Source organism: Salvia hispanica, chromosome 3, assembly GCF_023119035.1.
Source record: "Salvia hispanica cultivar TCC Black 2014 chromosome 3, UniMelb_Shisp_WGS_1.0, whole genome shotgun sequence".
In the NCBI taxonomy this organism is placed as follows: domain Eukaryota; kingdom Viridiplantae; phylum Streptophyta; class Magnoliopsida; order Lamiales; family Lamiaceae; genus Salvia; species Salvia hispanica.
Window position 1 is genome coordinate 44,415,558 of NC_062967.1, and position 20,678 is coordinate 44,436,235.

A 20,678-nucleotide genomic window follows, 5' to 3' on the forward strand; every position below is an offset into this window, starting at 1 on the left:
GAACTTTAGAGAACTTTTTAAGGCGTGGAGATCTAATAGAATTTGAATTATGTGAAGTATATATCTAATATAGGTTATGAACTAAGCTAAAAAGAGGAAAAAATCACGTCAGAGGTCGTTGGGTTGAGCCAGTAGGTCACCGAGTGCAATTTGGGCATGCTACTCCGAGCCAATAGATCGTTTGGTTCACGAATTGCAACTCATCAACTCGATTGGTTATCACTACCATGCACAATCTTCATAAAATAGTCATAACTTTTTCTACCGGACTCCAATTAAGGTGTACGAGGTACCCACATGAAGAAGCTCTTTCGAAGATAGAGACATTAGATTCGATAGACACATTAGTAATATTTAACGAGAGTTCGGATATAATCTTTGTTGACCAACTATTGTTTACATTTTTACCTTCATTTGTCCGCTGTGCCATGAGTTATCACCTATAAAGGCAAACTTACAACACACTGAATATATGAAACACTTAAAAGTCCTTCAAACCAAACAATTAAAACCACAAAAATTGGAATTCACATAAATAACTCTCCCAACAAACTACAATCCTAACAACTAACTTAACCATCTTACTAACATCTACAACCAACTAACTTCCGTACTGAGCTGGTTGAAGTTGGCTCAATTACTTCAACAATATTTTATACTTGTGGGTATAATTCATCTCTAGTTTTCTCATAATGTATAATTTTCGCTATTAGCTCTTTTAGTTTTGTGCATAATATTAATTTTTCAACATTTTAGTCTTGCACGAACAAACAAAAATCGTTATTCAAGAGTTGCCAAAATTTAACGCCGTTGTCACCAAGCCACTGGACAAGTGCAGATGAGGAGGATTAACGCCACAAGCTTGGTGATTGGGTGATGTAGAAGGGGTTGGGGAAGAAGGAGTTGTTGCAACCGGAAATAGCACAGGGGTTGGAATGGGTTGAAACATAATACTACCTCCATCCACCAAAATTTGTCCCACTTTGACCTGGCACGGGTTTTAAGAAATGTAATGAAAAGTGAGTTGAAAAGGTTAGTGGATCGTGGATCATACTTTTATATATTAGTTTTATAATAAAATGTGAATAGGAATGTGTTAGTGGAAGATGGGGTCCACTACCAAAAATGATAAAAGTGAAATGGGACAAATTTTGGGGGACGGACGGAAATGGAAAAATAGGACAAATTTTGGTGGACGGAGGTAGTAATATCTACACGAAACAAGTCCCCATAAAGCCGAGGCCTTGTTCGCATTGTTCTCATACTTTACAAGGTAAGTTGTAATGCCTAGACAATTAATATGCAATACCATGTTACAACATAGGAACGGACCGACTAAGTGCTCACTTCAACAATTCGCGCAGAACTGACGGTGACATCATCAACGGCTTCTCCTTGTGAGCAACTGATTTCCAGGCATAGAGACTGCACAGTGCAGATCCAGCTACTTTCCAAGCAAACCCACACTTCTCCACGCTCTCCACCATGTCGTATGTTACATGATATATAGCAAGGGATTCCTCATACAACACGGTGGTATCCTTTGCACTTTCCTCCATTTCAGGAGCATCGTACAATAACTGCATTTTCGTATATCTCATTATAAATGCCTTCTTTCTATAAACATTCGAAAAAATATCATACCTGCTTGTATTTTTTAATCACATCATCAGCAGCATCATTCTTAACTTCATCATCGCGGCTTAGGGCGTTTGCCATCTCCCCGCAATAGCACTTATACCTATCTCTCCACTTGATGAGATAATCCTCAGGGATTGGAATGTCAAAGCATGGCATTTTCCAGATTTCTACACCATTAAAAAACAAATAAATAAATATAGTAGCATTTTGTTGTACTTGCCACAAATCTGATGCTTCTTGCAAGAGCAAGGTCACCTTACTTCGCATCACCATTCACGTTTGAAACCAATGCATACTTCATGATAATATAAGAATGCGCGTGATATTGTCAGATTTGCTAGGAATGTCAGTGATTGATTTTAAGGAACACTCACCTTTTCCAGGAACATCAGCATTCTGAAATTCCTGTACTCTGTCATATATTAAACCCAATATGGAGGAGGAGTGATAGCTATTCTCGAACACTCTTCCCATGTGATGCGGAAACAATTCTGCTTTCAAATAATCAGGTAGATTGATCTGTTTCCCAAGGAGACAATAATTTGTTATTGGTACATGGTAACATAGATGTACAAATTATATGTATTTGAGAGAGATGTAAGGATGAAAGAAGAACAACAAAGTAAACTGACATTAGGATTTAGGATCTCCTCACTACTCTCCATGATTTCCTACCAATACAATCTGTACTTTATTTATGTGAAATAACATTATAATATGTTCCTTATAATAGATAAATCAATCAATCCTTAATTTAAATGATTTTCTTTACCTTCTGTGGTATACAAAGATGTTGAATAATTTTTACGATACTTGAAACCTATTTGTTCTATCAGTACGAGAGTGAATATTTTGATCTATCACAAACTACAAGCTATATGGTTAACCCACAGGTGACTCGCAAAAGTTGTCTCAATCATATCAGCTGAGGCAAACCATGTGATATTTAAATCCAGCATAACTTTATATAGAGATGGAATCAGCTCTTTGTTGATTGACATCATCACCAAAAATCAAAATCATAAATTTACCAAACATCTGTCCTTGAGATAACTAAATGGCATACATTAAGACAATATTAAGCTGGACTAACCACCACAGATAGTTTTAATAGTTTCCAAGGAGAACAGATGTAAATTCAAGCGACTTGGGGAGCCTACAGATTTTCTGGGAAATGGATATACTGTAAAAGAATAGTGCATTTTGAACTAGCATACAAGTGTGTGCAAAAACAAATCTGGTTGAGTACAAATAACACATTTTAGGAATGCTAGCAGGGCCACTACATGAAACAAGCAGCTCACTCAAAACAATCTAAAATAAAACCAAAATCTACCTTTTTGCCACTTTTTGGTGCATCTATTGCATCATAGTAGATGTCAATCAACTTAAGCATTTTTGCTTTCAGAGAATTTTTCTCGGTTGTACGATCAACACCTAGAGACAGCAGCCGATCCATGTATGTGAGCCAGCTATCTGCTGCAATGCCCATGGTGTGGCTGGCACATGGAAAATGACAGAAAAATTCGATAGTACTATTAGAATTTATGCAAACACAACAGTATTATCAAAGTGAACACAAGGATTCTGATGCATTAGCTGTGTTTTAGCTTCCTACCTATTTATTTAGCTAGTTAAAGAGCAGGATAGTTTAAGAGGGAGACAAAAAATGTATACATTGCAGGATAGTTCGAATGAATAGGACCATTATGGCGTGGGTTTTGCACCACTTTAACGCAATTTGAGCTCCAAAAATTTTCTCAATGAATCAAAAATGATATTCCATTAAAGCCAGCACAAACTTGGTCTCAACTGGAGCTAAATGGTGTGACAATAGCACCAAATTGGTGTTCTGGTGGAGAATTGGAGTTGGTCTTAAATTTGGAAAATGAATAAGCATTCCCTCATGCTCCGAAAAGATAGCTTGTGCGTCATTCTAATTGAAATAAAAAATTCATAGACTGTGCATGGACTACTTTATGGAACTACTAATAAACAAGCATGCGTCATAAAGATACTCCCATCTGTGATCAAAAGTGATTACCTCGGTGTCCTAGAATCAAGGAATAATTGAAAAAGTTCATGTTCTAACTGCAAACTTGAATACTGATGCAGATCTTTCTTCTCAGCGTGTGGGGCTGGGTACACACGACTCCATGGTTCACTTACTTTAAAAAATTTCAATAGCTGCAAGGGTTGATTAAAAAAATACAGTTAAGAGGAGATTTTCAACAATTTTTACTTACATCTCCAAACCCCATCATTATACTAGTACAAGTTATAAAAGTTAACAATGACCAATTATACTAATTACTACATAACAGCTTGGGCAGAACTCTAATGCTATTATACTTTAGGCTTCTAAGTGCATAAAATTGCCACATCCCTGTAAAATACATAAACTACCTAAACATAATTTCCTAAAAGAAAACTAAGGAATAGGTAAACAAACAAAAATGAATCTTTATTAATCTGGGCTGCTACCCTCTAGCATGAGACATCATAACTTGCCATCATTATGTAATTCCACTCTGTGTACAATGTCACTTAATGTGAATTGACCAAAAAGTGTTTTGGGCAAATGTACGAGACTAATTTTGAAAACTGGACTTTAGTATTTATTTAACAGAACTATGAACTAAAAGCAAATGGGCAAATATCAACAACTTATGACACATTTATTCACCAGAAAAGATACAAACCCACAGGTAATGTGCAGTTTAATGTGTCAATTCAGAAGAAAAGAGGGGGTGGGTGGCAGGGAGAAAGGAGTTATAGATTTTAACCTCAGGGTTTCTGGAAACCCAATACATGTCACCATCAAAATCGCCAGTTGCCATTTCATAAGCTGCTGATCTCTGGCCTTTGGTTGAGAAGAAAATGCCATACTTGGCATTGCCAACAAACTCTTCCAATTCTTCAATATACACAGCCTTCATGACATGAATATCTCCAAAATGCATTCCAGGATTCCTGTATACTAATACATTCCCTGATATCTGACCGCTATCACTACACAGAATAAGTCATCAACGAGAATTATTTTTTGAAGAGAGCTCATTATATACACTTCATAAAAATTCAAAGAAACAAAAATAAGATATCAGGAGAAGCATAAGTGTTAAAGAGAGAACCAAAGTGTCAGCGTCTAAATTCATGTCGAACACAAAAGTGTTTCAATTTTCTACGAGATGCTTACTAATCTTGTCTCAGCAATATATTTATTTGCTACAAGAAGTAACGTGCAGGATGACTGAATCATAACTCACAAAAACCATGATCAGAATATGAAACTTGCAATGCAACATTCGAAAGTGGATTTAGCAGCCCACGGGACCAGATATAGTGAAGAAAGCATCAGGAGAAAAAGCACTTTTACATACAGGATAACGCAGACTTGGTCATTATGTAATACACCAGTCGGATCAGCAGTCCCCATTAAGTAAAAGCTTTCATTCACTGGTATCCTGCCTTCTTTAAGTTTAGTTCTCTCGCTACTTTCCAAAGTCACTAGACAATGTTGGAGAAACGGTTCATCAAGAGGTACCGCGGAGCAAATCATTCTCTGGGCTATAAAACCTAAAGCCCAGTCATCATGAAGGGAAGCAACTGCAAGAAGAGCCATCTTTCTATTAGCAAACAAGTTGCATCAATGTTTTCATATAAACCAATAAGAGACAGTTATTATATGGAAAGAAGCAAGAGGCTAGTTGCTAAAATCTGAAGGACTGAACTAGGAAATATTAACACATTTGAGAAAATCGAGGGAGCGGGAAACATGATAATGACCATTGGGACATGAACTATAAAGTGTCTTCAAGAAGTACCTCTCAAAGCCGCTCGCCTATTGGAGAAGACATTTCGCGTCTCTTCTAAAGCTTTATTAAGCAAATTGAGAAAGAACTCTTGAGGAACCCCTCCATAGCTCAGCAAAGCAATCAAATATTTTGAAAGATAACTGCGGTTAGGTCTGTGACTGATAGATGAAGATAAGAATTAGGAAATATTTCCCAAGGAGAAATAGGCATTGGATAATAGGCTTCCTTTAACTGAATATATAGTACTACAAAACAGAGATATATCAACTAAAAGGGAACTCCTGTTTACAGTACATAACTATATACAGATCCTTGATGATTAGGAATTGAGATAGAATTCAAGGAAGAATCCAACCATAAAAAGTGAGGAGACCTGACTAGATTTTTATCTTCATTACAGTGTTAACGAAAAATAGACGTAAATACCTTATCAGATTTCAAACATACTTTGAGAAATACAAGAACTATAAGGTTTTATTGTGTTCAATTGAGATCATTAACCTTTCAATTACATGTGGTGTCATCATATATGTCCTGTTGGTCAACTCATATATACATTTATTTGGAAGGTACCCTCTTATCTTATGAAGCACCTTAGCATCATCAATGGAAAAATGGAAGCAAAGTATTTAGAATTGAATTATCATGGAAGATACCTAATGGTGTTAATCTCCAGAGAGTTGAACGTAAAAATTTCTTCACTCTCCAGTGCTTCGTCCTTTGGCACCTTAATCATTGATGGCCTAATCTGAATTCTTCCTGGTTCAAGCTATAGCAATCGATTGCCAGAAGAAGAAGAAATGGATCACAACGTCCAGAGAACAAAAAAACATCTCTAACCAGTTGCACCTCACACATCCACTGGAAACACTAGACCGTTATCCTCACAGTCATACTAAAGTTCATACAATATTATGAGAAAAGAAGGAAATAGCGATAGAAAAGGAGACCATATAGTATAAAGGTAATAAGCTGATACACTGAGCACTAGCACATAATATACTACTGCAGAACTAACTAGTAATGTGTAAAAGATACGTACTAAAAGATACGTACCAGGGTGACCATCTTTTCTGTGTTACTGTAAGATGAAGACCCAAATAAAGAATACAGAATGAACTATACAAAACAACTCCATCAAATGCAAGGAGAAACTGAAATCCCTACAATTTGAAATCACCAAGTAACATACGAGGAAATCTGCTTCCAAGCCCCATCCACAATTAAATACCACTTCCCATAACTCTTGACTGATTTACCATTTGCTCACAAACGTTCCAGGGATTTAATCAAAAACAAATTTATTAAGCATAACCGAAAACAGTCCCAGGCTTCGAGCTCCTTTAACAGGTTATTCCACAATTTGAAGAAAAAAAATATCAAAGAAAAGTATGGTGCATGCAAAACTACATATCAGGCACCAATTCTTAAACATGAGTTATGAGAAAGACCCGCATTGGAGGTGCTATTCTGGCAGCTAACCTTATGTTTATGCTCCCTCAAATTAAATAAGGTGTTAGCAGAACCAAATGAAGTATGATTACCTTTCTATTCAACAGCAGAGTCCCCTTGACAGCAAAGCCATCATGAAACAAGCGGCATTGAATCAGTAGAGGCTGAAAGATTGAAACCAAACAGCACATAGCTAAGAATATGAGCATAGAGAATGCTGAACTTAAAAAATTGTCAAAACTGTCTAACAAGAAACTTTTTGTGGTAAATAGAATGAATTGCCAGAAGCTAGAATTACAAAACAATGCTAGGTTACTTTTAGTTTACTAGTTTTTCCATTCATAAAAAGGACAGGATGAATTTGTCCGTCTTTAGTTTTTGGAGTGTGATTATCCTTCAGAAGTTATCATTATCAAATATCAATCTTTGCAATTCTATTATAAGATTAAGTTCACAGAAGTATGAGATAAAGTAACACAACTGATTCAAGATCTGGTACGGAAAATATTAGCTGTACAAAGGAGTCATTAAACATCTGTGAGGAAAGGTTAAGTTTAATAAAGCAGAAACCATGGAAATTAAAGAGTAATACACAGCTTCTCCAGGTGAAAACAAAGCAGAGAGAAATAAAAAAAAATAAGGTCGAAGCTTTCATATTAACCAGGCCCATCCAAGAAAAGAAATTGAAGCTGCAGGGAAATTTCATAAAATTGAGTTAATAAAAGCTAAATTGAAATGCTAATTACACATGCTAATCATTTTTTCATGATATAAGGCTCCAACAAACTAGATTAACCAATTATCTAGAAAGGCCAACTTCATCAACAAACACGATAAACAATTTATCCAGTGTCCAATTAAAAATGGACAGGTCAGAAGCAGAAGGAAGTAATACACATGAGGCTTATTGCTTTGAACTCTTCACTCATGCTCTAACCACGGTACTTGGACGCAGAAATATAGAACTCAATTTCCACACATCGCGAATTAAATATGGTTGAAATACCTTTAACCGTGCCAATTTCCCCTCACGGGTGATACGCATCACTCATAAAGGAGCCGTGAAGGAAAAGTCTAAGTGCAGGAAGTTAGTGAAGGGGTATCGTTTATTTCAATCATAGTATTTTTTATTTCATTTCATTAGTGTTCGATAATTTAATTTCTCATTTGCTTCTTTTCTCTAACAATGACTGACAACAGAGAACAAAATGGAAAAGTTGTACACTAAAAGAAAGGCAAATTACTGACCTCAACACTAATGTCCGTATTATGCATTGAGGCGTGTAAATCTTTCGAACACTTCATTGCCAAGTCTTCAGAGATATATCCAGTTCCATCAGTATGTAAGATAGGCTTTCCATCCTCGTCATGAATAATAGAGCCATTCTCATCCTAAACATATGGAACAAGAAAGATAAATTGTATAGTTATGCAACTCCTATGGGAAATAAGAAACTTTACAAACATCATGGAGTTGAACATACGAAATCAAACTGAAACACAACATTCATACCTGAAATGGTATATCTTCGATTATCTCCACTATGATAGCAGCAAAATCAAGATCGATCTTTGTAGTCTTGGACAGAATAAGAGAAAGCCTGAAGGGCATCAAGATAATGAAGATCAAGCTCTAAACAGATATGAATTGTTGTAAAATAAGTATCCCACATTGGTTATGTATCCTAGTTAGGCATAGTCTCGTGTAATATATATAGATGCTTTGTCAAGTGATAATAAAGCTACTACTTTTCTCTAATATGTCTAGACACTTTGCTATCTATGCTATATTTTATTGTTCTGCATTGTATCAGAGCGGATGCAAATCCGTCTCTAACTTAGACAAACTAGGGTTTTTGCCGCTGTCTGCTTACTGCTCTATCAGCTCGTTTCTACGACTCCAGCTGATCTGCTTAAGGTTTGCTCTACAAATCTTCTATTGGGACGCATGCTACTACGGATGCCAACTACGAGACCAGTGTTGTTAGGGGTACACGGCGTACCGGGGAGATGAGATAAAATTCCATGGGGACGAACTGGGTTCATCTTGTTCTATATTTGTTGGGGGAAACATTTATCAGGACATCGTGTGTGCCAAGGTGGACATGATCGATATATATGCTCCAGCTTGAGGGGGTGTTGTAGCTACACATCTCACATCGACTATCTGTCCTAGTTAGGCTAGTCTCTTGTAATATATTTGTATATATAGGTACTTTGTGAAGTGATAATATTGAACTATTACTATTTTCTCTAATATGCCTTAATAACTTTCCATATATGTCTAAATTTATGTTCTACATGAACAATAAAAGAAAAAATACATTGACGCCAACCTGGCCATGTACTTTTCTATGGTTGGTAGTTTGTGTACATGCATGAAGAGGCCCCTTGCTTCACTGACAGATTTTCGAAACAAAATATAGTCTTCCTCGTGATCATGGGATGAAATGGAGTCAAAATGGACAAAATAACACTTCACATCAGAGTAGGTAGATTCCTTGTCCCTCCCGACTTTGTTTTTCTTTTTCCTCAGTTCATCTTTGAATACTGTATAAACACCATAGAGATCATTAAACATTTCAAGATATATTCCACAGCCCATTTTTTGACAGTGAATAACTCCTCAAAGATAACAGAAGGTAAAGCTGCCTACAAATGCAAAGTAACACTTGTAAAGGTGTTTCTGTTAAAAGTGGTGACTCGTTCAAGACTTAATTTGTTTCAAGATGATTCCACCAGACAACCTTCATTTGACTACAATTAAATGTAGTATTGGTTTAAGAGGTTAGAAGTCAAGAATAATTGAATTAAATTAACCATGTCAATGGCAGACTGTATTTTCAGATATACTCAAAGCAGAACAGCTATAAATAATATTTTCTGAACAATATGATTACTGAGTTAGGGAAAATATCTAAAATTACACTCTTAATAGGGAAAACTGCCAAATAATCATAAACTATAATTAGTTTTTGCAATTTCAACACCACTTTAAAATTCTGTAATGAAGTAGTACACAATTTTTTTATGCAAATTGAACTCAGAGAGTATTACCGTGAATTTGGCTTTTGGAGCCATGGGTTTTTCTACCATTTTCCTTCTCATTTTTGATTCAGCCAGTTCCTTGAGGAGAAGCAACTTTCTAGGTCCCTCTACTTTTAATTCATTGTTTCAGTAGGCAAAGCAACTTTCTAGGTCCATCTACTTTTAAGTCTTTGTTTCAGTAGGCAAAACAACTTTCTAATTCCATTTACTTTTAACTTAGGCAAAACAACTTTCTAGGTACATGTACTTTAAAGTCTTTGTTTCAGTAGGTCCTTGTTGTAAACCTTTGTACTTCCATAGTCCTAATCCAGTCTCCAGATGTCTTTTTTTTAATGGATTTACCTAAACCGTTAACACTATATGTAGAAAAGGATTTCATAGAAAAGAACTAGATGCACAAAGACTTTCAAAAAAAATTGAATGTACAAGTTCCATTAGAAATAAAAATGTTTATATTTTTTGGGTAGTTTACACTGTGAAAACAATTCAATGAAAAATAATTAATTTGTTATAAAGTATTTTTATGCACATTTTATGGAATTAAGGGTAAAATACAGCAACTGATCCTTATAAATATATAAAAATATCACTTGTACTTGTGGGAAAAATTAAATACTTACTAACTTAGTAGATAAATATTCTATATAAACTCATACTGTATTACTCTCTCCGTCCCCAAAGAGAATGAACTTCAGGCTCGGCACGAGTTTTAATGCATTATTGGTAAAGTAAGAGAGAGAGAGATAGAAAAAGTTTTTTAAGTATTGTTAGTGGAGAATGGGTCGCACCTCATTAGAGAGAAGAGAGTTTCCAAAATTGAAAGTTCATACTCTTTGGGGACGGTCGAAAAAGGAAATAGTGCATACTCTTTACGAACGGAGGGAGTATTTTATATCTCTAATCTCTATTTATTATAAAAATTGCTATATGAAATAGCATGGTCATTATAAACTTACTAATGTTATTATGAAACTATGAAATAGCATAGTTATTATAAAATATTACTATTACTAAATGATTCACATGATGTTAAATATTCTTGAGAGAAATCCAAGCCAAGTCTATAAATGAAATGTAAATAAAATAATTACCGAAGAATCGATAACGCCTTAGACCAACAAACAATCCTTCTTCAACAATTTTGCGTGCCGGATAGTCCGCATTCTCTAGAAACTTTACTGTCAGTACATTATCGTCACCCAATGATCTTTGCAGGTGATTTCTCGAACTATTAAGATATGGCCCCTGTATCACCCAGAAGATGTGACAATAAGAATTATTATCATGATAGTGAGACCAAACAAGATTAAAGATTCACCAAATCATAACAATCTAAAATATTCTAAACAACTTATGAAGTGTCATTTCTTTAAGTTAATGGAAGTCAAAAACACTTCTGAGCATCTGCCACTTGAAATTCGTAAAATATACTGTTATGCAAATATACTCACTTTTCCAAGCATTGGATAAAGAAGTGCATACATTAAAGTTCAATACTAACCTTGAAATAGTAATTTCCATCTGGGTCAACATGGCAGTTATAGATATGAGTTTTCCCAGAATCCCAATCAAGATGCTGAGTGAAAAAAGAAAATGGATCATATGAAATTCAAACAATGAAGAGCTTATACACAACTGTTAAATTAACACCAAATAAATCTCACTAATTCTCATATCTTTCAATTATTTCAAACAAAAAAAATAGAAAAATAAAAACATGTATATGTAGCAGCTAGAAAGAAAGGAATGTATCAAATTCTGATATCTAGAAACAAAAAATAAGAAACAGATTCATACAAGTAAACTTATACATGTAGTATATCTTTATATGAAGATACTAGGTAACCTAAATTTGAGCTACTAATCCCAAAAATTCAGATTACATTGCTGCTTTTCAGCCACTTCATAACTCACCTGAATGCGCTCTGATTTCTCGCAGTACTTGGAACCAAGAAAATTCCAAATGTAGTGTTCAAAAGCTATCATGGGAAGACTGTTATTAGTATAGACTTTATTAGAATCTTCGATGCTCAGGAGATCTTCCAACTTCTTCCTGTGGTGTCAAGTACTCTTTTCTTTCAGGTTCAGTGACTATGAATGTCCCACACAACAACACAACAGAAATTAACTAACCCTTTGGTGTAGCTTAGCAGCAAAAATAATTTCCTATATTCAAGTTTGTTCAGGATCAACAACTGTGGACTTATTGTTACAGGCTCGGACTTCTCATTATGTTCTCGGGAAAGCAGAGATGCATCTCTTACAATACAACTCTGGCTTCCCATAGCCTCATCTTCAAAAGATAGCTGACGATTTATATTTTGAAAGCCTGTCCTTTGCATGCTTTCACCATCTGCACATGATAAAAATGTCAACATGAAAGGGATAGCAGTTTCTGTTTATGTGAGCAACAAAGCCATTACTTCTTTCATGTTCCAAGGGTCCACTAAAACATTTATCATGCATTCAAAGGTCCAAGTGCAAGCTAAACAGCAAATACAATATCTTCTTACTGGTTTTGATCCAAAAATACAAAATGACTCATCGAAAAAAAGGTACATTTTTTTATGGCAAAGATGGACTGCAAGTTATGCCCCAAGTTAACAGCCATTATATAATCAAAAAATCTCAGAGCCAACCATGAACAATGAACAAGACAGTTATGACCTCACAAACTCTTGAACCCCTTTCCCCTCACTGCCTGTTGTGATTGAGGCTGAGATTAAAAATTTCGCTCAAATTGTTTGATAATCCAAACTCCAAATCGAGAATTCACATCGTAGTAAGTATGAAGAACTAGGAGTTAGAAAATGTTAGCATTCCCAACATTCCAAAGCAAACCCTAACCAACTAAATAGTAATTACGATAAACAATTGACACACAAAACAGAGCAGAGATGACCGAAAAAATAAAAATAAATAAACATAAAATAAATACTGCGAGGGATAGTCGGGGAGGCGGAGGATGGCGAGCTGATGCCGAGAGGGGATGAGTTGTAATGGCTGAGAATGGCATCGGCTTGAATTGGGTGGTTTTTCTTCACCATCTTAGAAACAAAACCACTAAAGCTCGTAACAGTTTTGGAGGAGTGCACTATCTTCAAAATCTCCAAAGATGACTGCTCCCCGATCTCACGCAGCATTTTTCTCGCGTAACTCTTAAGCGGTGTTTGCAGCTGCTTTTCCACTAAAATTTTATTGATCGCCAGCTCTACCAATTCCGGTAGACGCACATGATCGCCATTAAACTCTTTTTTCTGCTTCTTGGCCTCCATTTCTTTATGATTTGAGTTTGGGATTTTGAATTTAGAGAGAGTGAGAGTGAGAGGAAGATACACTGCAGAGTTTCATCTTACTGCTATTGTTGGCATTGGCGGACACAGTAAGGGAGGGGGAAGGGCCCTCCCAATAAGTAGTTTTTGTGTTTTTTTCTACTTTGAAAATTTTCAAAATTTTCAAGTACTTTTATCATCCCTCACCTAATTAATGCGAATGAAGAATAAATCTCTGAAAGTTGAATGATAGGAAGGGCTGAACTTCTAAAACGGCTGTTGTGTGTGTTCATGAGGAAGGAGACGCAACTTTACTGATGTAGCTCTATTACATACACACGTACACGTCCATCACTCGTGTATATTTGTATGTACTCCCTCCATTCCTTCGTAGTTGAATCATTTTTTCATTTTGAGAAGTTCCTTCATAGTTGAGTCATTTTCATATATAGGAACTTTTTCTTCTTTCTTACTTTACTCCCTCTTATTTTATTCTCTCTACTTTATTCACTTTTTACTTTATTCTCTCTACCTTTTTCTCTTTCTTACTTTTTTATTTATTTATTTAACACACTCAACATTCATTTCTTAAACTCCGTGCCGAAAAGTTCCGCCTCAACTATGAGGGAACGAAGGGAGTATTAGGAGATGAATTAGGATTTGTCGTAGGTGATCCTCTCCATTAAGAAAGAAATGACTCAATTCTCAAAGTGAATAATACTAATAAATGATACTCCCGTCTCGTATTAAGAGTCACTTTTTCTCATAAAAGTCCGTCTCAGTTTAAGAGTCACATTTAGAATTTTTCATATTTGGTCATACAATTTTACTCTTTTGTTCATCAAAATGTCATTATCTATCTTAAAATAAACTAATAAACATCTTTTAAATCTAAAATGTCAAAAGGGATCCACCTTCAACCAACTCACTTCATTTATTACACACTCCACCATCTTACTTCATTTATTACACACTTCAACTTTTTCTTAAAACTCGAGTCATAACTATATCTAACTCCTAATCTGAGACACGGAGGGAGTAGTATTTTTAATTAGTGTTGTTTTAGCTTTAGAAATTAGAGCCGTGCGTGTCTCACATTTTTAGATTGGTTCATACTTATATTTTGTACTTTTTGGGGGTTTTATTTTCATAAATTGCTGCATATTTTAAATCATAGAAAATGCAATATTTTTTTTACGGTTGATGCAATAAATATGTATTTATTTACGAACTGTATTTGGATTATACTTGCCTGACTCAAGTGATTTTATTTAACCAACAGGTAACAAGCGCCGAAAGGGAGGAAGCAATTAGTATGAGACTGGAAATGACGATGGTGAAAATTTGCAGTAAACACAAAAGGACATAAAATGACTATTCCAAGAATTCTCCGAAAAATTTTGCGAGTCCGATTGCAACAATTTGAAAAGGTGTTTCCTAATTTTAATGGAATATGCTCTGATTGAAACACCTGGGGACGGCTCAAACCAAAGATTCGGAGTTTTATAGACTACATGTCTGATGTCACCGAGTACAATTGTAATTTTGTAGTAGAATTGTGATATTTTTATGATCCATTATTTTGGATTGGTAGAATGTCTTTTAATGTTGATGCATTTCGTAACATGTTGTGCAGACTTGTATGCTCATGTATTTTCAAACGAGTATTGTATCCAATATGTTTACTGATGCAATTGTTTTGGTACTAAATGCGCACCTTATTTGTTCCAAAGCAACGTATATCCTGGTACAATGAAATGCGATGACATATTAACATGATTATTATGGTGCAATGATTTGAGTATTGTTAATTTGTTAGCAATCATATATTTATAAAATGCAAGCAATTTCTCGTGTATAAAATGCAACTATTTGTGCATTCAGATGCAACTATTTATTTGGTAAAGCATATGATGCACTTAGTAAAACATAAAACTCAAATACGAACCTTATACATTTCATTCCAATTAAATCTTTTATTGAAACTAAAAACGAAATAAAATACTTAAATCTGCAGATGAAATACATTTTTAATTAGACCGAAATATTACATTCTAATAGATGATATTCATGAACACTCTTGTCAATGAAATTATGAAATTCGACATTGTAGAGTTTAAGCTTACAGTTAATCTGTAAATTTTTATTTAGATAATTATAATTATTTTGGATTTTTGATTGAGATATTTTGTGTTGAAAAAATTGTACTCCCTCTGTCCCATTAGAAATGAAACGTTTTCCTTTTTAGTTTGTTCCATTAAAAATGAAATGTTTCCTAAAATGGAAACATCTTTATCTCTACTTTTTCATCTCTCTTACTTTACTCTCTCTTCATTAACTCACAAAATAACACTACATAAAAATCCGTGCCGATTTCCAAATGTTGCATATTTAATGGGACGGAGGGAATATAACCTTAAAAGAAAGAAAAAATAACTTCCCATATGTAAAATAGTTAATGCATCAACAATATATGGGAAGGTAAATACAACTAACTGAATTGATTGGCGTACTATAGGGTCAATGCAATAATAAGTATATATGCAGCACAATAACTAAATCCCAGGTGGATGTTTCCAGATCGTCTGATGTATTAATCTAATGGATGATATTTATAGAAAGTTGTGAACTCAAAATTTGATATTTTTGAGTGCATCCTTAGAGGAACTGTGGTTTAATTTTATTCCTCACTCTATATTCCTTTTTATATTTCCTTTCATCGTCTTTATTTCTCCAGCAGCCACATTTTATTTTTACTATTTAGTCACACTCAAAGATCATCACTTCTATTTTCTTTTCATCACATTCTCTTTTTTTTTTTATGTTTTTTTAATTCATTTTTATATCATTTTTCTTTCCTCACGGTAACAATTCTTTTCCTTCATTATTTTACTTTTTGTGTACGTACACATTGACTTTTCTTTTCCAATTTTAACTATCATATGAACAAAAATATACATACATACACGCACACCCCTAAAAACATATACTACTAAAATCCTAGATTTTCCCATTTCTATTTCTAAATTATAACTTTGGGATATTACACTTTACATGCATAAAAATATAATAGTGGTTTTATTTAGAAAATAGGAGAAAGGGACATTGAATACTATTAGAGAAGATAATCGGGTTATTAATAACAAATTCTAAAATTAATGAGACTTGGGTGCACTGGCGGAGCCACGGTGGGGCCAGGGGGGCCCTTGGGCCCCCCAGCCATTTCAGTTATCGCTATATATGCTATATGTACGCAAAAATTAAAAATGACGAATTGGTGCAGTTGGCTTGAAAACTTGTCACTAATTGAAATGGGCAGGGTTTGATCCTTCCTTCTAGCAATATGATTTTGAGTATTTTTTATGCCTCTTTTTGGACTTTAATTTCCCTACCAATTTAATATAATCTTATTTTTTTATGCCGCTTTTGGACTTTAATTTCTCTACCAATTTTATACTCCCTCCGTCCCAAGATAAGTGACCTACTTTTTTTGGGCACGGGATTTAAGGAATGATATTTAAATAAGTTAAAGTGGAGAGAGTAAAGTATGAGAGAGGAAAAGTAGAGGAGAGAAGAGAGAATATAGTATGTGGAGAATAAAGTAAGAGATATGACTTTTTGCTAAAAATGGAAATAGGTCACTTATAGTGGGACACTCCAAAAAGGAATACAAGTCACTTATCTTGGGACGGAGGGAGTATAATCTTATAAATTTATTTTATGCTGTAAACAATTTTTCATAATAATTTATCTTGTATAAACTTATTAGCTATTAATTTTGTATAAATAATTTTATTTATAATTATATACAATATAGAATAGAAGAAAGTAATTCTATAATTTTGTAAATATATAAGTACTATACTACTATATATTATTGGTAAAACCAGTTTCAATAGTACTATGATCTTTATTATAAAAATATTATTCTTTAACTTTTTTCGATGGTCGACGTTTTTACAGTATTTCTAAATTTTCTATTACTAATCCTCTAATTATTTATCTCATTGTCTATCTCTAGCGCGCAATACTCTACTACTTATGTCAGGGTCATTTCCGCGTCGTTGACAAAAAAACACTACAAAAATTTTAATATATTAATTTGGGCCCCCCAGGACTAAAATCCTGGCTCCGCCACTGCTTGGGTGCGGCTTGATCTGATGTCCCCTTGCTTACTTCCATTGGCTTCACGACTTGCCAGTATTTCTCCTTTTGTTTTCCTATTCTTTTGCCATTACGGTTTTTGTTGGGTATTGTTGGTTTTGTGGTTGGAAATTTGAAACACATCCTTATATACGATACTCCCTCCTCCGTTCACAAACAATAGATCATTTTATGTATAGCACAAGTATTAATGTAGAATTGGTAAAGTAAGAAATAAGGGAAAAAAGGTAAGAGAGAATGAGAAAAATTAAGAGAGAAGTAGTGTTAGTAGAATGTGGGGTAAGAGAGAAGGAGAAAAAAGTAAGATAAAAGGAGAAAAAATAAGAGGGAATCTTTCCATAAATGCTTGTGATCTATTTTTTATGGACGGCCAAATATGGTAATTGTGATCTATTTTTTGTGGACAGATGGAGTATGAAGTAAGTAAAAAGTACTCCCTCCGTCCCTGAAATTTTGTCACATTTTTCTATTTTCGTCCGTCCCACAAAATTTGTCACATTTCATTTTATACTATTTTTGGCAATGGATCCCACATTCCACTAACTTATTCTCACTCACATTTTATTATAAAACTAATACTTTAAATGTAGGACTTGCATTCTACCAACTTTTTCAATTCATTTTCCATTATATTTTTTAAAACCCGTACCCGGTCAAACTGTGACAATATTTAAGGGACAGGGGAGTACAAATCAAATTTGCAAACTAAGATGACCGTGTTGTAACAATATACAACTAGTGTGCATTCATAAATTGCACCGACAATGTCAAAGATTGTTGTTGACTTCACATCCCGGTCCGACAGTATATTATAATTCCTCATAGCAATTAAATTCGTATTATGAGAGAGAGATACACATTCAAACAAAGTATTAACAGAGAGAGAGAAAAAAAAGTCTTCTCGAATTGAATTTGAAATATAGGTATTTTTTTTAGGGGAAAGTGATGAAGGAAATCGTGTTAATATGATTTGAGTGTTGGGTAATTGGCGCAGCGGAAATTGCAAATTAAATAAATCCACAAAAGAATCTATTTAGAAGATTATGTGGATCGATTCAATTTCATGCTTGAACATGTAGAGACATATTATTACGCAATTAATCACATAATTTATAATTAAATTATGGTGTTAAATACTTACAATTATGATTCTCCAAAGAATTGAAGTGGCTTGCTACTTCTCCACGTGTAGATCTTGAAGCTTGATTGTGATTGCAAGACCAAGGATCTTCTAAGCTGTGATCCTACTCTATAGATCTAAATTCCTTGTGGGAGGAATCTCTTAGAAATTATAAGGATCTTGAAGGAGAAGACAAGAAAGCCAAGAACACACAATATGGAATGTTTGAGTTCCTCTATGAGAGAGAGAGGGCCGAAAATCCTTGATGTGGAGGCTAGGGTTTTGTGTTGTGTTGTGTTTTGTTGTGTTGTGTGTTTGTCTCTTCTCCTTACATCCTTATTTATAGAGTTTATGATGGGCTAGGTTAGGGATCTATGGGGCTTGGACTGGGCCTCCCCAATTGGACCTTCTTTACTAATTCAATTATAACTCGTAATTCAATATAAGACCAATGGAATATTTCTTGTGTCGCTATCGAAGAAATACTAACCGCCCATCCAATCCGTGATTACAAGCAATCCGAGTTATCCTCTTTAATATATTATTTCCCGTGTCTAAGACTTTCTATATCTATTAATTAATTTGTAGTCTAGCAACAAAGACGTGTCTATACTTTAGATCCGTTCAATGCTATTGTGATATCCCTGACCTGCATCACATATTATTTTACATAATAACATGTTTTTATTTTTATTAAATATTAGTATGAAGTATTATTATTTAAGTTATAGAAATAATAAATAAGTATCAAAAATTATATGTTAATAAATTATGTGAAAGTAATATAGTCGCTTACATACATACGAGTGTACGTGTGTTTAGAGTAAAGTAAAACAATGTGCATTATTCTATTTTTACATATTATATGTACAGTATATACATATGGGACGCCATTTATATTTGGGCTTTCAGTGATTAAGCTTTATCCTTTTAAGAGTATTTTTGTGAAGAAATATATACGTATATTACATAATTATTGGAAAAGTATGAGTGTGTGTGCATGTGTAATAATGTGAATATGTATTATGGAAATATAGATTAAACTAATTATATATATATATATAAAGATGGTATAGGTGTATGAGAAATATATTAAAGGTTAACAAGTATGCATGAGGAAGTGTATATATGTGTGCATATATATGTAACGTGTGTGTGCATGGAATACGCCCTTAATGCATGGTGATTAATAGTTTGATAATTAATATAATATAAATAGGTTGCATGACATATGTGCCTACAAGAGTTATACGTGTGAGTAATTTAGATAGTAGGCAAACACTATGATAGTTGAAAAGCTAGTCATATTTTACACCGACTCTTTAATATATATTTATATCTATATGACTAGAGTTAGAAGGGGGAATTTTTTTAGAGGAAGTCTACGAGAAAATGGTAGACTCAAAACGTGAGCTCCTAATTATAGAAGTGAAGAAACAATGTTCAGCTAATATTTTGAAAAGGTAGAATAGCAAACTAAATCAAGCCAATTTGGCGAAGAAGATGATACACAGTCCTAAGTAGAATCAAAGGCTCAATTAGAGTATCTACAGTATTCAGGTGTGTATAAATCACACTTTTAATTTTACATATTTTATGTGATTGATTGCTATCTATTAAATTGGAGTGAATATTTGTATTATATGATGCGGGATTAAAATAGTTATGCGTTATTTGATATTGATGGTGGAATATTGAATATGTGAGTGGTGCTATGAATATATTTTTATATAGCATTAGAATTATTTGCATCATTAGATTAAAGAGGGGGTTATTTCTATTTTTATTAATGCATGTTAGTAGAATTCCATTTTAATGAAGGGCTTTAGTTTTATTCCAACTTAGGGAGTGACGCATAATCATTATGCGTCTTCAAAAGTAAAACGCACAACGGTGATACGTCTTTAATGGATGACGCATAAGTCTTATGCGTCGTCGATCAAAAACGCACAAAAAATTTGCGTTTTAGAATGACGCACAACACTGATGCGTCTTTAGTAAGTGACGCATAACCCATATGCGTCTTTCTTTAGTGACGCATAAAGCTCATGCGTCTTTTGTTAGTGACGCATAAAGCTTATGCGTCTTTCAGTCGAATTTTTACCAGCGGCAGAACGCAGACAGCAGAATCGCGAAAACAAATTGAAGAAGCAGGCGATTTTC

General features: G+C 34.2%; 1 protein-coding gene across 1 annotated transcript; it reads right to left on the reverse strand.

Annotated features, from left to right (window-relative positions):
• Positions 1-1,169: 1,169 nt before the first annotated feature.
• LOC125216708 (probable RNA-dependent RNA polymerase 5) lies at positions 1,170-13,517 on the reverse strand. The gene is made up of 18 exons (XM_048118472.1): positions 12,898-13,517; positions 12,093-12,312; positions 11,874-12,012; positions 11,461-11,535; positions 11,051-11,204; positions 9,248-9,461; positions 8,425-8,512; positions 8,160-8,303; positions 7,004-7,075; positions 6,116-6,228; positions 5,469-5,617; positions 5,025-5,250; positions 4,428-4,653; positions 3,686-3,828; positions 2,978-3,140; positions 2,016-2,160; positions 1,645-1,808; positions 1,170-1,580 (listed from the first exon to the last, which is right to left on the reverse strand). The coding sequence occupies exons 1-18, from the start codon at positions 13,232-13,234 to the stop codon at positions 1,344-1,346; spliced, it is 3,009 nt and encodes a 1,002-aa protein (XP_047974429.1). The 5' UTR covers positions 13,235-13,517; the 3' UTR covers positions 1,170-1,343.
• Between the last annotated feature and the right edge of the window lie 7,161 nt (positions 13,518-20,678).